Source organism: Coturnix japonica, chromosome 1, assembly GCF_054131305.1.
Source record: "Coturnix japonica strain WE chromosome 1, WE-NBRP24, whole genome shotgun sequence".
In the NCBI taxonomy this organism is placed as follows: Eukaryota; Metazoa; Chordata; class Aves; order Galliformes; family Phasianidae; genus Coturnix; species Coturnix japonica.
Window position 1 is genome coordinate 131,990,670 of NC_140663.1, and position 17,752 is coordinate 132,008,421.

General features: G+C 38.6%; 1 protein-coding gene across 4 annotated transcripts in view; it reads left to right on the forward strand.

The window, feature by feature from the left end:
* The first annotated feature begins 4,560 nt into the window (after positions 1–4,560).
* The window catches only part of NALCN (sodium leak channel, non-selective), a 197,096-nt gene continuing 183,904 nt past the window's right edge, over positions 4,561–17,752 (forward strand). For 2 of the 4 annotated variants that reach the window (XM_015851496.3, XM_015851499.3), the window contains exons 1-3: positions 4,561–4,667; positions 13,494–13,640; positions 16,331–16,513. In XM_015851496.3, the coding sequence (XP_015706982.2) occupies positions 13,533–13,640; positions 16,331–16,513 (291 nt within the window). In that variant the 5' untranslated portion in view covers positions 4,561–4,667; positions 13,494–13,532. Of the gene's footprint in view, positions 4,840–13,493; positions 13,641–16,330; positions 16,514–17,752 lie in introns of all 4 variants that reach the window. The other 2 variants (XM_085552963.1, XM_015851497.2) reach the window with 2 other exon arrangements.

A 17,752-nucleotide genomic window follows, 5' to 3' on the forward strand; every position in this document is an offset into this window, starting at 1 on the left:
TCCATAGCCTTCTGAACTGCCCTGAGCAGCTAGCTTTAGGCAGCTCTGCTTTGAGCAGGAATTTGGACCAAATGACCTTCAAAAGTCCCTTCCAACCTCAACCATTCTGTGATTCTGTTACTCTGATTACATACCGTGCTGCTAAACCAGATTTGATTTGGTGCAGGGAAGCCAATGGACTCTTCTTACTCTTTTATTATGGCCTCACTGTGGCCAGCTTAATTTTCCCATCTCTTTATTTAGGGCATTAGGTTTGCAAACCAGTATTCCATGCTATTTTTAAGGACTTTTTTTATATAAAGCAAGATACAGAAAATCTACTGAAGAGCCTAAGCTTAAAAATGCAACTGAAGACCACCAAAACTTGTCAAATAATTTTCTAGATTTCCATGGAGCCCAATATAATAACACCACCAGTTTTCGTATGAAGAGACATTGCAGAGGCATTCACTTACATAGCAATTTTCTGAAATTAAACAGAAGTTGAAAACAACAGAACTTATTATTTTTCTCTAAAACTTGGAATGAAAAGACTTGGAAGCTCCCAGCAATTCTGCATCACTTCTGTCACAGACACACAATCACCTAACTAGCTGTCTCTAAAGATCTAACTTGTGACAAGCTGTTTCAACACCTGCAGACCAAAACATTTGACAGAGGTAAGTCAAATCTATCTAAACTAAACAGTTTGGAAATGCACACAACTGTTGAGATTCATCACTGTGCTAACCATTGGCAGCAGAGCTGTACAGAGCAGAAAACCTTGTATTCTTTTTGCTGACATGACATGGAATCTGGGACAGCTGATGTATCACACAGGGAATAGAAATAGCTTTTGGAGTTACAGGATCAAGGTTAGAACAAGATTAAAGCTGAGCTGGCCTGAATGTAGCTGGCCTGGATAGTAGTGGATATAAGCTATCCAAACAGTTCACAGGCCAACATTAATCAAGAGGTTATTGTTTTATACCCTAGTGTAAAGCCTTAGCTTACACTTTCAGGTCTCAGTCAAAACTTTATATAGTAGGTACATTTTCTGTTTGTTTAATATTTACTAGTCAATTCCCCCAAACAGCAATACTACCCTTCCTTTACAAAGGCCTTAAGGCAGCATGAGATTTTTAGGCATGAGCTTCCAAGGTGGCTCAAAATGCCAGAAGTAACAGTATGTTTTTAAAAACATACTATCATGTTCTTAACCATTTAGCACTTAGTTCGGAAAGAGAGTCAGGTTCGGAAAGGGAGTCAAGTGTTAGTCCATGCTAACAGTATTGTTGAAGAGGCCAAGAAGGAACGTAAATGGGCATGACATTTTTCAACATAATATGGTTTAATGTCCAAGTTGAACATACGTACACCAGATTTTCCAGGTCACAGCAACCCCTCTCATACAATTTTAGTACTCTGTCTTTCATCGGTCCTGCTGCTTGTTGTTGAATCTAAAATGAAGACAGAAATAGAGGGGGGTGACTGTTATTGCTCCTATTACCATTTTTTAATTTTAATGCCCCCTATACCATTTTTTAAAGATAACACACATACAAACACATTTAGTTTTAGATTTTGGACCCTGGTTAATGTCTGGAAATTTAAAAAGCTTACTCCATGTCCTTTATTCCAGTTCTTCAGTGCTGACGCTACTCACAGAACAGCAGTTTTGCAATCCATCCCCATCAAAATCTCATGAATACTAACCCACCTTCTCTTGCACTCATCAGCCTGAAGTTGCTCGGTGATGATTTTTGTTGTGGTCATATGCTTCCAAGTGAAGGCACTTCTCATCCTGAGCCATACCAAGCTGGCAGCTGGAAGAACACTGGGCGGTTGGACCAGTTTCAATCAGTCAGAGTCCTGTCACTGTGATGCTGCTCTGCATGTGCTGAGCAGAACTTCAGATTCCTGAAGAGTTTTGTGCTCACAGCCATTAAGATGACTAAGGGCTTTGGATGCCTCAGGGCCAGTCAGCAACTTTTTGACTCCTTTCCCATGCCGAAATGATTAAATCTTCTTTCGGGTTTGAAGTTTAAATCTGACTTTCTAAATGATATTTTATGACCTTTTTTTAAAGGCTCGACCATCATTCCAAAATGAATATTTCATGAATTCTTTTACCCATTACAGAATAACTAAAATCAGATCAAGCAGTGAGTTCTTTTCTAAGTGGTTAATCAAATTCCAACAATAGCATTTCCATTAAGCTCAGCTCTATGGGATGTTTTACAATTTTTTTTTTCCATTTTCTTCAACTCCTTAATAGAAATATATGGATGGTGAGAACAAGAAAGGTATAAATAAAGCTCAAATACATTCAGAATATAAGTCCATAATTTCATTATTAATAATGTGCATCTTTCTATTCTCAGCTACACAAAATGCATATAATGCTATGGAAACATGTATTTATATGTACATTAACAAAGAAGATAGTAGCAATTGAGTTCTGTAATACAGAAGATTTGGTGCCTAGAATAAGCGCTTTCCCTTCTTAACTGTTGACCTTTCGCACTGAAAATGGGAAAGATGAGAGGTTCATTATTTGTCTGCTTTGGTACAGTCTAGAAATCCACAACTAATTTTTATCTATATAGTTGCTTGAATTAATTTCATTCCAAATTAAATAAATAAATAAATAAAATAAAATCAGCCTAACAAACAAAAACACAAGCCTTGAGATCTATCCAATTTCTGCTGCAAAACACACACAACCAAGTTTTGCATTCATCCATTTTCTTCAGGACCTACTGAGTGAGCAGGACTAAAAGCATGATTTGTAATCACCTTTTTTGATGGAAGTTCTTACTGTGTTCAAAGATCATGTTACAGAAAGTAAAGTAATAGAAAAGGGTGAGAATTCTGCTCTTGAATTCTTACTATCAGAAATCATTTATAGTTTGTTTTTATTTGAAAGTTTCCTTATGGCCAGTTTCAATCACATGCTCACAGGAAGCACACCAACACATCAAGGGTTAAATCATTTTGCCAGCAGTATTACCACCTGGTGCAGGTCATGTTCACGGACAGACAGTGGAACAGAATCCAGCCCTGTACTGAAGTACTGGTCTGACTCTGTTAGTAGCCTGCAGTTCACAGAAGCTGCACAGGGGTAGGGAGGGCAAAATCTAATCATTACCAATATCATAGGAGGTAAGAGCAGAAGTGTGAAATAAGTTAAGGAAAATGTGAATACACTAGAGCTCAGGTTCATTTGCAGGACAACCAAGATGGTTCAGCAGATTGGCCAGACCAGATGGCCTCCTGAGATCCCAACTAAACCAAATTGTTCTATCACATATCAGTTTTCACTAGCCACTATATCCACTGAAAAGCAGTTGTACAAAATCACACTGGCTTTGCATATGCTGGTTTCTTTTGCTTAGATGTAACTTTAAAGTTTTGCTCTGCAACTGTCAATTCTCATTCAAGAGATGCTATCCTCAACAGCATAACGCTGCCTAAAAACTTAGTCCGACTACTAGAATATAACTGAGGAGGAAAATGATTAAAAATATTAAGAGTACTACTTGTAAACACATTTATTTCTAAACTGATTTGCTTACTTTTTTCCTCTTCATTTTATCTTTTTTTTTCTGTATGAGCTGGTCATTTACTATTAGAGGCACTAGTTCTGCAAACACTGTAATTAGGTACTCAGATTCACTGGAATTGCTAATGCTGTTAACACAGAACACAAGCGCTGACAGAACTGCACCCACAAACCTCAGGCCAGTTCCCTGACAGTCTTATTAGCTTTTTATTGTAACAGTCACATAGATACAATCTAACAGAACTTAATGCAATTTATGCCCTATGTTTCCCTTCTGTTTTCTGCAGTATTTTGCTAAGGGTTTCGTTTTTCAAATCCTATTCCACATCTTTAAGGCTATCACAGCAACTGCATTTGCAGGATTATCTCTTTGATTTTGCTAATTTTACAGGCTCAGAAGGCTACCAACTGGAATCATTTAAAGCGTGATTCATTGAAATTCACTTTTATTATTATTATTATTATTGTTTTTCTTTTTCTCACAAGAAGATAAAAATACAGGCCGAAACGTGGTGACTTCAGTGACAGGGGTAGTTTTCCAAGTATTTCTTTAAGGTATTCCTTTACAACAGGTGATATCAGGCTCTCCATTCACTCATAGCTATTTTAGGCCTCAGTGAACCGACACATTCATTCCCAAGAGCACCCTACACTCTCAGTCTGATGCTGGGGGCCGAGTAGAGGCACTGGCAGTGACAGCTGCCTCAGATGTGCCAACCCCAGGATGCGCTCCCAGGGCTGCATTCTGCTTTCTCGCTGCGTGATGGCTCTGTTTGAAGTCATCGGCGGCCTCAGCTCACCCTGCGGCTCCCAAATCACTTTACTCCGAGCCTCATAAACCCGGAGGATTCAGAACCTGGGGTGGATTTTATTTATTTATTTATTTATTTGGCCTGGCTGTGCGTATGTTGCACTGGGTTGGTCCGGTCCCCTCCTCGGCCGCTCCTCGGGGCCCGCAGGCCGCCCCACCCGCCGCCGTTGCCGAGAGACCGAGGGCGGCCGCCCGGCTCCTCTCCGCTCCGCTCCCCCCCTCTCCGCCGCCGAAACACCGCTAAGCATCTCACACACCCGCGGGGGTCGGGGCCGGCCCCTCCCGAGCGCGCCATGAAGGCGGATGCTGGCGGTAGGTTGGAGGCATCGGGCGCGGCTCTCAGCGCGGTGCTGGCTCGGTACGGTGTCCCCCGGCTCCTCCCCGCTCCATCCCCGGTTCCCCGCGCAACCAGCGCCGCTGCCATCCGCCGCGCTTCCCAGGCCGCCGGCGGAACGAGCGATGAGAGGCCCGGCAGAGGCTCCGGGTATCGCTGGGGCCGCGTCCTGCCGAGCCCCGCGGTGGGAGGGGGCCAGAGCCAGGGAGGAGTGGGAGGGCGGCTGCTCGCTGTCGGCCTGCGGGGCAACGAATGTATCTGGGCCCTGGGTGCCGGCACTGTGCAGGCCGGGTGCGTGGTTCGCGCTGAGCCCGGCATGGGGCCCGCTTTGCTGGGCTTCGTCAGCCGCCGGGTGAGGGGTGGATGGAGAGAGGCTGAGCTGAAGTGCGCCTTCCTGCAGTCAGTGGTCGGTGTTTGGGGTTGGTCCAGTGGAGAAAGGCATCTTTGGGGTTTGGTGTTCGCATCTTTATGTTTTAGCACTCCTGATGTCAAAAGCACCATTCTAGGAAGAGCTGGGATTTCCAATGGTCTTTAGTTTCTCATCAGCCTTTAAGTTAGCTGTGCTTTCTTCAGTTGTAGTGTTACATTCTGAGTCTCTCAACAAGAAAATATTCACAGTGACATAATGCTAACTAAATGCTCTTTAGGTCTTTGTTTTTTGATGTGACATCTCAACTTCCCATTTCATTTTCCCTCTATTTATTTCCTTCTACAGCCACCATGTCCCTCCAACCCCCTAAGCAACCAAAAAAGGAAGTAATACATATTAACTATGAACTATTTTTTTTCTTTCTGTGTAAATCACAAAATTATAAAACATCTGTGGATGGATTAAAAAAACATCTTTGAGCTGGTCTACTGGGCTTCTAGAAGGCTGCTGCAAGTCCATAAGGGTACCCCTAGGAGCATTTAGGAACAGCTGAGGGAATACTTTAATTGCTTCAACTAGGTGCATTATTTTTAAAATGAAATTTTAAAGCCATGGCAATCAACAGCATTGAAGTATAGACTCATGGTCGTATTTTTGTCATATATTTTATTTCATTCTAAAGCTTGGTCTACCAAAGCTCATTCACATTTGAGATACACCCGAGAATACCAGTTTCTAACATCCAAACTGTTTTGACTTCCTTCCTTTTGGACACTGACGTCACCATAAGCACCATGTGGAGCTGTGTGGTATTCATTCCAACCCATGTCTTGAACCGTGTAGGTTTTCAGGCCTTAAATCCTTCTTCCAAAGAAAGAAATGCTAAGCTTTGATATAGGTGTTGGGCTATAGGACCAAACTCAGGAAGAAGTGGGAAGTCAATGAATTTTCAGGATGAGAATGCCTTCTTGGATATTTATCATGATGAGTTAGAACTGTTAGTGGCTTCTGGAATTTGGGGTTCCCCTCAATGTTATTGAGGAATTCAGGCAGTTGAAAACAAGATATTTTATGTGTTTATGAGTTAAACAGAGTCAATGTATTCATGAAATCAACCTATTTTTGCTGTTTTACCAATGCAGTATTTCCACAGTTTGAGAATGACATGGTTTTCCCATAGGTATTGAGCTTGAAATCTTTTTGGAAGTAAAGAGCAAAAAAATCAGACTAATATGAACATTATGGGTTGAAGGGCTATGGTTTCAAACTGTTTTGTTTCTACTGATTTATCTATTTTCCCTTCCTTTATTTTCTCGGATCTATCTGTGATATACTCATCTTGCATCCCTTTTCCCCCTCTGTGAGGATCCTTAAGCAGTTGAAAAAGATGCCCAAAGAAACTGAGCAGTCTCCATCCTTGGTGGTTTTCAGGACTGTACAAATATGGGCTGACATCGCATTTGACCACACTTGAGCAGAAGATTAGACTAGAGACACCGTGATTCCTTCCAACCTGATTTAGCCTGTGATGTTGTGGTTTCTTCTTTCCATTTAATATATATATTATTTTTTTTTCCCCCAAAATAAAACCTTTACAACTTTGCCCTTTTATTCCTGGAGCACGACATTCAGTCATTGTGTTTATGAAGATGGCAATAGGTTTCCAAAGTCTGTGGCTGCAACATGCAAGAACTCTATTGCAGCAATGAGATCAAGTATCACAGGTCAGTTTGTTTGTCATAAAGAAAATATAAGAGGATGGAAGAGTCTTGATAGTATTTTAAGAATTTCACACTTAAAATACATGGGAGGTGGCTGTTTTTCTGGCAGATCCTAAAACAACGGGAAGAATTTGGAAAGGGAAATTCATTCCGATTTTTTAAATAATTACTTTAGTAAGAATTGTAACAGTGCTGAAGGAATATAATCACTACTTATTATATTTTAATGTATTTCAATTTAAATAGTGAAAAGATGTGTACACAAAGTTGTAGGCTCAATAGAGCATAATTAGTGGTACAACTAAATCCCAGCAACATTAAAATAATCACTTAAGCCAGCGTGCTGCCAGCCTTCTGCCTACAGAGAAACTCCTTTCCACCCCTTCATCATACTGGGAAGGGTGCCCTCAGGCCTTCTTTTAAAATCCTGCAAAACATATCTCCTGCAGTATTCATAGGAGATTATGACATGTGGGCTGCTTTAAAAAGGATGGGTTGCTCCCTGAATCCTCTCAAAGAATAACTTGCTCCCTGTCCCCTTGCTTTCATACATATAATGTGATTTCTATCTAGAGAAGAACAGACCACAAAAGCAAATCCCAGAACATAGCTCTTTAATTTTCTTTTTTTCTAGTATGACTCTTGACAGCTCATTGCTGCATTTCTTCATCAACTTTGTCCTTTAAGGGGTTTTCGTATAGACTAGACTGCAGTAGACTAATCTTGGGACAGCAAGTGATAGGTGGGTGGTCTGTACTTGAAGTGAACATTTGAAATAATCTAGTTGTTAAATCACACTGTGGATCCATAGAGGGAATACACTGCCATCAGTATAATCTCCACATGTAACTTCTGTGCCACCATTGGTCATCATTACAACCACAGCATCTGAAATATCATCTTCAGTTTTGTTTTTATTGGTTTCTTAATTGAAAAATGTGAAAACACAACATTTTTAATTAAATTATGATGGCCATTGTCTGGGTGGATACATGTAGGTTCTCCAGAATTGTGTCTTTTAATGGTCAGAAGGTTTCCTGTGAAAGGAATTTGTCACATGACGTGGCATAATGGTGATGGTAGGCTTACATCTTGGCCGTGTGAGGACTGCATTTATATGCAGTTTGATATTTGATTCTGCCTGCTGAGTGGTCCGAATCATTTTGTCTATGTCTGGAATTAAGAACTTAAATTTAAGAACTAAGTATGGCATGAACATTGTCCTTTGACAGAAACAACACAGGAAAATGTCAGGAGGAAAGTACTAAAGCCTGGTTGCCTTTTTTTTTTTCAAGCTAAGCTCTCCGTGTGCAACACTAGCAGCCTCAAGCCAATGTTAAACTTTCCTTGATTGTTGAACCCCAGAGAGAGAGTTTTGGTCTGCAGTTCTGTTAGTGGGTTCAAACTGTCACTTCTTTCTTACCAAATGATGTGAAATTAAAGGGGTTTTTCAGATATTTCCTTCACTTTCCTTCACTTTTTTTTTTTTTTTTTTTCAATCTTTTAACAGTCTGCTGCATGTAAAATAATGAGATTTTTTGGTACAGTTAATCACAAGGAATAATAATACCACACAAAGATAAACATCATGAACACAAACTTTTCTTTGAAACCAGTTATGTGTTAATAACATCCGGAGTGTAATGTGTCATATGATTGTATCCTTTGGAATTCCATCTTTACCCTTCTAAACTGAAGTGTATCTGTGCTGCCATATATGTAATTGTCTCACTTCAAATGCTCTGGTACATGAAAACAAACCTTGAAATATCTTGTACTTTCAACTGTGCCCAATAGCAGTCATGGAGGGAAAAGCTAGTGGAGGAAGAGGGAAAATTTACTAGGAGGGAAAGATGTCTATGGACAGAAGGAAAATGTCTATCTTTTCTTTAACCACATAATGCGTAGCTAAGAACAATTTCTTCCTTCGTCCTGTGTGTTTTTTTGTTTCTTTGCTTGTTTTTAATATAATATGAAAAAATGTTTTATCATCATGCTATATATATGGGTGTTCATGTCCTCTTCCTGTCATCCATTTTATATTTGGTACATTTCAGCTTCTATAGATAGTAAGAAGTTAAAAGATAATTATTCTATTGTAAGTTTAAGTGAACTCTTTGTGTGTTCTGAATCTGCGAAGAGTTGAATTGGAGCTCACATCTTCAAACAAGAGAGAATTTGCATTGAAGAGTGCTCTTGAAAATGACCAGCCATAGGACTTCAACTTCAGGCTGCGCACTCAGGTGACAAAGTCAACAAACTGTGAGACAGAAATATGTTGGAAAGCAGACACTGCTGATTCCAAGGATTTGTCTTATCTTTGAACTCTCTCCATAAATCTTAGATAGGAATATCTGCTTTATTTTTCTGTTTATTTTATGTGAAGTCATTTTTCATCTGCTTTCTTTCTATCAGAGAATATTTATAAGCATATTTCCCTGAGTTTGTAGTAGGAACTTGAGCATAATATGCTATATACAGCAAACTTTCTTTTTTGGTAAGCAAGACATGGTGTTCTCAAGTTTTGATGTTGGGTAGGATCAGCTACTTTTGTTAATTTGTCTTTTGATTTTTGTAGAAGTGCAAACTTCCATCAGCAGAAGTGTCTTACAGTTAGTGTGGATATCACAAACTAGGATTAAACTCTCTTCAGAACTTTTCTTTACGTACATGCACAGTCAGTGTTAAATTTACAGTGTTTATTTTATATATGTACATATATATAAAACACTTTGTTGTGTTAGTGTAGTTTCATTTCAGCAGAAGCTGCAAATTTAGTGTAATGCTGATAAATCTAGTGTACGATTAAATTTAGTTCTCAGGTGGAGTAAAAGGTTGTTCGTGAGAAGGAGAACAGGCTGACCACATGGATCAGAGGGGGCACAGTGAGTGAATCATATTCTGTTTTGTTCTCTTCCTTTAATTTGCTTTTCTTTCTAAAAATAGAGAAGAGTTTCAAAAGCAAATAGGCTTCATTCCTGCCTGAGAAGGTTGGCATCTGTGCTACGGATTTTCATTGTTGTTGTAAAGAAAATGGTCCAAAGAAGTCTGAAGTGAATGTAACCCCAGAATTCCATAATATTTTCTTGTCTCAAAACCTGTCTTTTCCATGCACCCTTTTTTTAAAAGTCTGGAGCTAGAAATACATCCCAGAGAATTTATTAGGCCTTTCATGTTAGTAACAGGTTGTGATCAAAGAAGGACCTAACGATGTATGTCGGAATCAATGTGGGAACTGCAGGGGTGGATTTATAGTCAGGGTTTGGGAGAACTACAGCCTCCCCATTAGCACAGCTTGGTGTGGTGCTCACTGCATGGTGCGTGTTCGATGGAGTTTCTGAACAGCTCCCTTCCTCCCATTCATCTTTATTTTAGTTCCCACTTACAGGAAAAGGTGCAAAATGGATTGCAGTCCAAGAGTTAAGTCAAGATGTTCTTATATTCCATAAATGTTTCCTCTCTTCTGCTGGTTTTATATGCATGGCAGTTTATTTATTCAAGGCCACTTCTTATAAAGAATTCTGATCCCTTTAGTTATAACATTTAAGTATGTGAATTGAAAGTTTTCACTCTGCGTAAGGGTAGATGGGGATTTCTTTAGAAGGATGTGGCATGTCTTCCTACCCATCAGATTTCTAAATGAGCAATTCTAAGAAAAACATAAAAACAATAGATCCTCTCTAATGGCCAGTTGGTAATTATTTCCTTTCTTTCCCAAATGGACACTTTAAGGAGTGTCCTCTTTAAAACAATTGCTCATTTTTCAAATCCTGACTTCTTTCATGATTCTCTTATTGACTGTACTTATCTTATTGATCCTTTATTTACTAGTGAGTGTGATTTGTATGTGTCCAACATGAATAAAGATGTCAGAAGTTGTCCTTTATTTTGTACCGTTACGTAGTTTCTGTTTCATTAAAAAAAAGAAAAGGGGGGTGGGGGGAAAGGACAAAAAACAAACTACAAAACAAACAAAAGCCCAACGTCCCAGAACTGTATAATTTCAGCCCCTTCAGCTGAAGACCCTACTTGTTATGGTCTATGTAGACTGAGACCGATAGTCTAGACTTTTAGCTAGTGGTCCAGGTTTTTAACTGTTAAACAGCAAATATGAGAAAGATGCAGATGGGCTGATCATGTGGATCATATAGTTACCATGGCCAGGAGTTTTAGTTTACTAGCAGCTATGAAGGAGAGTAATCCAAAAACCTCAGAAAGGCTTTCAAGTAGGACTTCACATATGGAGAGACATAATCTGAAAAAGCACAAAGCACTCTTCCTAGAATGGAGCAAACCTGAAAAAAAAGAAAAAAAAAAAAAAAAGGAAAAATAGAGTGGGATAGATTCAGAAGAAGCTGAAAGAACATGATTTGGTGATGCTTGTCGTAATAGTGAAGAGATAGCCAGAAGTGTATGGATGCCAAGTGGGTGAGAACCAGTAATCTGTGTGGTGAAAAGGCGAGTTGAGGCCAACCATATGAGCACTTCTGTAGGTTTGAACTCACTACTTCTTCCAGCTCACCAAGGACAGTTTCTTTGGCATTCCTGCTGCAGTCATGACCATACCTTGTGATACTTGATGGACAACTTGTAGCTTTCTTGTATTTTGTATTAGTTAGTGCTGACAATCTTTTTGGAAGTCTAGTGTCACCTACAAGCCAGGTTTGGCCCGGGGTAAAGGTCTATAACAGGTCTCAAGATCTTGCTTTCTCCTTTCCCTTCACCTTCCTGAAAAACCATTCCTAAGGGACTGAATTTCATGAAAGACAGTTTCTGTGTAAGCTCTGTGCTCCCTTCTGGGTAGGCTGTGATTTCTTGGGAGAATGCATCATCTCTTAGCGTCTATTCAGATTTGGGGATGCATGTTATCTGGGGGAAAGCTGATACTAATATCTAGGTTTCCTTCTGCACTTGTGGCTTGTAGTGGTCACTTCTTGCTTCGCTGAGGCCTGCAGAAGGCTCAGCCTCTGTGCCACCCCAGCAGGAATGTCCAAACTCTGCCTAATCTTGTGGAAACAGCACGTTTTGCTCTCTGCCCCCATGTATCAACATAAGCCCCAAAGACAGCCAACTTTCCCACTGTTAGCTTACTAGCACTACTAACATTAAAGAATTAGAAAAATGCATACTAATAATAAAAGTACATAGCAGAAAGACTCTTTTGATTTCAGTAAAGAACAATAACATCTGTTTGCTACTTAAGATCACCTGTTTGCCTTCGGCTTATTGGGCTTTATCTTAGCCTAGTATAATAAATGGAAGTGTCACCATAAAATTAAATGGCTTCAGGTTAAATCCATCCAATGATTACTTTGGATTTAAGTTCACAGTAATAGCCGCCTTCGCATATTAGTCTGAATTTTCTGACAGTGCTGCTAGGTTTCTTGTAATTGTGTGAGCTGCATACTTTCAAGTAAATTGGCATAAACTGAGAGTCGTCACTGATTTATATAGGCAAAATTTTTTTTATTAAAATGAAGGTCCTGTTAATAAATACAAAATCTGTTTGGCATGAAACTAAAATCTTGCAACATCCTTGTTATGAAACTTAGAAAATGTGGGATAGATTGGTGGATGGTGAGGTGGGTTGAAAACTGGCTGACTGAATGAGCTCAAAGAAGAGTTGTCATCAGCAGTGCAAAGTCCATCTGGAGGCCTGTAACTAGTAGTGTTCCCCAAGGGCTGGTTCTGGGTTTGGTCTTGTTCAGCATCTTTATCAGTGAGCTGATTGAAGGGATAGAATCCACCCTCAGCAAGTTTGCTGATGATACACAGCTGGGAGGATTGGTCTGTGCACCTGAAGGTTATGTTACCATTCAACAAGACCTGGACAGACTGGAGAGCTGGGCAGAGAGGAATCAGATGAGGTTTAATAAGAGCAAGTATAGAGTCTTTCACCTAGGAAGGAATAACCCTGTGCATCACTACAGGTTAGGGGATGACTTGCTGGAGATGATCTCTGGGGAGGACCTAGGGGTCCTGGTGGACAGCAGGTTGGCCATGAGCCAGCAGTGTGCCCTTGTGGCCTAAAAGGCCAGTGGTATCCTGGGATGCCATAAAAAGAGTGTGTCCAGCAGGTGATTCCCCCTTTTACCCTACCCTGATGAAGACACATTTAGACTAATGTATCCAGTTCTGGGCTCCTCTGTTCAAAAACAACAGGAAACCCCCTACAGGGAGTCCAGTGGAGGGTCACAAAGATAATTATGGGCCTGGAGATCTCCCATGAGGAAAGGCTAGGTAATCTAGGTCTCTTCAGCCTGGGGAGAAGAAAACTGAAAGGGGATCAAATAAATATTTATAAATATTTAAAGGGAGGTGGGAAGCAAATGGATGAGTCCAGGCTCTTCTCAGTGGTGTGTAGCACAAGGAGTAATGGCCTGAAACTTGAACATAGGAAGTTCCGTACTAACATGTGGAAGAACTTCTTTACAGTAAGGGTGTAGAAGCACTGGAGCAGGCTGCTCAGAGAGGTTGTGGAGTCTCCTTGTATGGAGATATTCAAGATCGATGTAGATGCCAACTTGTGCGACCTATTGTAGGGTACCTGCTCTAGCAGGGAGGTTGGAATCAACGATCCCTTGAGATCTCTTCCAACTTCTGTGATTCTGTGATTCTGTGACAGTGCTTTAGCTTAGTTATAAAACTGCTCAAAAATGCATTATAAAATAGTTTTGGTGAATTGATGTCTTTTTTCTTTTTTTCTCCCCAAGGACATTTCATGATCATAGATAACAAAAGTTAACTTCAGGATGCTGAAAAGGAAACAGAGTTCAAGGGTGGAAGCCCAGCCAGTAACAGATTTTGGTCCCGATGAATCTTTGTCAGACAATGCAGATATTCTGTGGATTAACAAGCCAGTAAGTATCTTTTTCCAGGGTTATTAATTGTAAGTTAAATGCAACTTATATTGTCGAAGTATGACTTCTAAGAAAAGTTCTGAAATAGTAGTCAGAAACAGTCATTGAGTTATAGCTGCTAACCTGCAAGTTCTATTTGTTATTATTTTTATTCTTATTTTTTTTGCAAAAACGTAGAAATTATTTCAAAAGGCTGGTTTTCCACACAGAGGTGATGGGGATGATCAAATAACAACCAAATCCATCAAGCTGAGTCTGTACAGCCCTGAGAAAAAAAAAGGCTGGAAGGGGATCTTTAATGTTCATAGATATCTTAAGTGTGGGAGGCAAAGTGACATGGCCAACCTCTTTTCAGTGATGTGCAGGGACAGGACAAAGGGAAATGGCCATAAACTGGAACATAGGAAGTTCCATACAAATATGTAAAAAAGAGCTTCTTTATGGTGAGGGTGAAGCAGGCTACCCAGGCAGGTTGTGGATTCTCCTCTGGAGATATTCAAGATCCTCCTGGACACCTACCTGTGCAGCCTGATGTAGGGAGACTGCTTTGCAAGGGAGTTTGGACTTGATGGTCCATTCCAACCCCTACAATTTTGTGATTCTTTGATATACCGATTGCTATTTTACACAGCCACCTTTTTGATGTCTCTGTTTCCTACATATTTGTTACAAGTAGAAGTGAAGTTTGCAAAATGAGCTTTTGAAGAGAATGTCAAAAAGAGCATTTCATTGTTGAAGTGGTAACCAGTTGATAGCTTTGACTTTCAAATTTCCTTTTTTTACAACTCTCATGAATACAGAAGTGTGTTTAGACTGTTTATTTTCAAGTACAGCTCATATTTTTCTAGTACAATTTGACCTACAATGTGCCCTACACAATAGGTAAGTGTGAAATTGTCTGGTGACTTGAAACAGGAGATTGTTTCATTATGAAAAGAGCTATTAGCAGTATGCACAGGATTAAGAGAATGCCTTTGCCACATAAATATGGTTGTTATGATCACGTACTTCAACAGTCAGTGTGCATATGGGATTCCTATGTTTTTTGAATGATTTCTGGTTTCATAGGGAAGGCATTTCTGTGCTTCTCCTAGAGGAAAATTTTATTCTGTGAAATAATACATATATTCTGTGAAATAATATCCTAAAATAAATACCTGTTGTTGGGATTACTTTTTTTTAATGAAACTATCACATCCACTGCATTATGGATCTCAGATCCATCTTGCTTTGCTCCCAACTCTTAACATGTAAATCGTTTACAATACAATTAATTATTCATGGTAAATAGTTTAAAAAAGAATGTTCAAATTGAATTTTCTAATTAGCTCAAAATGTTATTGCAGGAATATATGCAGGGTTATTTACATGTGTTTCTTAGTGCACAGTATTCAGCTTTTTTCTCGTCATATTGCTAAACTAGGTGCCTATTGCTCAGTATGTACAATATTAAAATTTTACTAAGGCAGACAAGAATTTTATATATGAGCAAAACTTTGCTGTTTATGTCATTTCTTTTCAATTAATGCAAGGTTTAAGACAAAGATTGTATAAAAGGGACACAAAGCTATGCATCAGATGCCTTTCACTTTCGGATTATTAATTTAGGCCTAGAATATACAAACAAAAGAGGTATTTGATTCAGGTCAGATTTAATTACATTTAGATGAGCATTAAATGAAATAAATGTTCTGGTCATTTCTTGATATCAGAAGGTGTGAACTGGTGTAAATTACTGTATCATTTTTTTCTGCAAATTGGTTTTAATTCACTTTTATATCTCAGGTTTCTTTTTTGTGTATTTTGGTAATTTTTTGCTTGCTGAAGTGTCTTTTTTTTCTTTTTTTTCTTTTTTTTTCTGAAAGATTTGACCCTACCAACTCTGATTCATTACCCTTGTCTGGCTTCAAGATGTTTCAGCGGTATCTTGATTTAAAAGCACAAAAATAAAATCCAGTGCTAAACCCTTACACTGATACATTCTGCTTTCTCATTAGACCTCCCAGTGTGGTTGGCACTGAATATAGCCTTATTAATAATGACTGTTGTGAGACGGAGACCTAAGTAGCCTTAGAAATAAACTGTTCTCTTACAGGAACAAAACTTGTTTTGAACAAAAGTGTATTCTGATATAGAAAAAGTTGTTTTCTGTGACAATCTTTTTCTATATTTATCCTGATGATTTTAATCCCTGTGCCTCTCTGTTCATTTTTCGAATAATTAACTGAAATAAAATCAATTCATCTAAATAAAAAAACACCTGAAAAATTAACTCACCTAAATGTGAAATAAAATTTTTCCATGAATATTTTTATTTAATGTATTTAACTTATAACATCTAATAATAGCACATTTGTCAGCATATAAAGTGAGTCAAATTGTCATTTTAAAATAAATAGGATTACAAAATAGAAAGGATAGAATCTTTACTCTCAGTTTCCTGGCTCTAAATACTTGGTTTATGAATTATACAGCCTCCCTTATTTCATAATTAATAACTTGTTTTGTATATTTCAAAAAGTCAAGAGTGCTTACTTTTAAGATTAGGACCTTAAATATGTGCATCGTGATGTAAAAGAAAGCCACAAATGTGTGTTTACAAGAAGTGTCAGTACAAGTTAGAGGGGATAAATATTTGAGCTCGTTTTAAACATTAATGCAAACTCGAGATGTCTTTTTTTCTTTTCCAGTGGGTGCACTCTTTATTACGAATCTGTGCCATCATCAGTGTTATTTCTGTTTGTATGAACACTCCAAAGACTTTTGAGCATTATCCTCCTCTCCAGTATGTGACATTTGCTCTTGATACCCTACTGATGTTTCTTTACACTGCAGAGATGATAGCAAAAATGCATATCCGTGGCATAGTTAAGGTAAGTATTTGCAAATTAACCTATATATGCTCAAGAAAATTGAGATGAATAAATACTATTGGCATCTGATCTTTCTTTTATAACTTCTCAGTTCCTTTTGCTGTGAGTATTCTTAGCTGCAAGCAGCATCATGGCATATAAAGAGAAAAGATGGCTCGAGAAATATGTGACTTTACTGCATAGTTAATCTCCACCTAAGTTTAACACATTCATAATAATGGGTTCCTACTAAGAAGTAGATAGTTTCAGTGTATTAATTTAAAGAATGAAAAGCAGAATGATTGGCGTGTACAGTAGCAATAATCTTTTTAAATGTCTCGAGATGCATGTATTGATATAGAACTTGGATTGCCTTTTCACAAGACTGGATATTTGGCTGTGTGGTTACTTTATTTAAATGAGAGCATTATGTCCTACTGTGAGCTGAATGAAAATGCAATCTTTCTTTGCTGTATTTTTTTCCTTAATAGGTAAACAAATGATTCTGTTATCATATATTTACTGTTGTTGCTGAACTAGTTTGTATTGGTAGGTATGATATGGGAGAGCATTAACCTGCATAATGTTTCAGTAGTCATCATTTTTTAGCATTATTTTACTGATTGTTTCTAGTCTTCAGTAAAACAAACAAACAAATAAAAACAAGTTTGTCTTATACATAGTAAAATACATCTGTGGCGCTTGTTAAGAATACAGTTTTATCACTACTGCAGGGAGCATATAATCACTGTGTTATTCTTCCTTTCACTGCTGAAAGGTCTGGTGACTCCATAGACAAGTTCTACTTAGCTCTTCAGTTTGTTCTGAGATTGTGGGTAGCACTTTTTGTTCACTGCCAAACTAAGCTGTTATGCCATCATATATAAAGAATTTTAATAGTAAAAGTTGGAGCATTATTAATATTAGTATTTAGGAAAGTTACTGAAATAAGATGATTCTGATAAAATATTCTCATTTTATGTAAAGCCAAAGTAATCCTTTGTGAAGTAGTATTTCTGGCTGCAAGCTATTGATTATTCAGAGATATCCATTAGGCAGGTGGTTATGAGGACAAAGAAGCTCACAAATGGGGAATTAGTGACCAGTACAAGCATTTGAACAGTGCAGAGTTAATGAGTTACTATTATAGCCAGCATGAACTTTGCAAAGCAATGGGTATTAAAATATTATAGCAGAAGGAGAGAGATGGATGGCCAACAGCATGACTTTTGTAACAAGCTTGTTTTCTCAGCCTTTGTG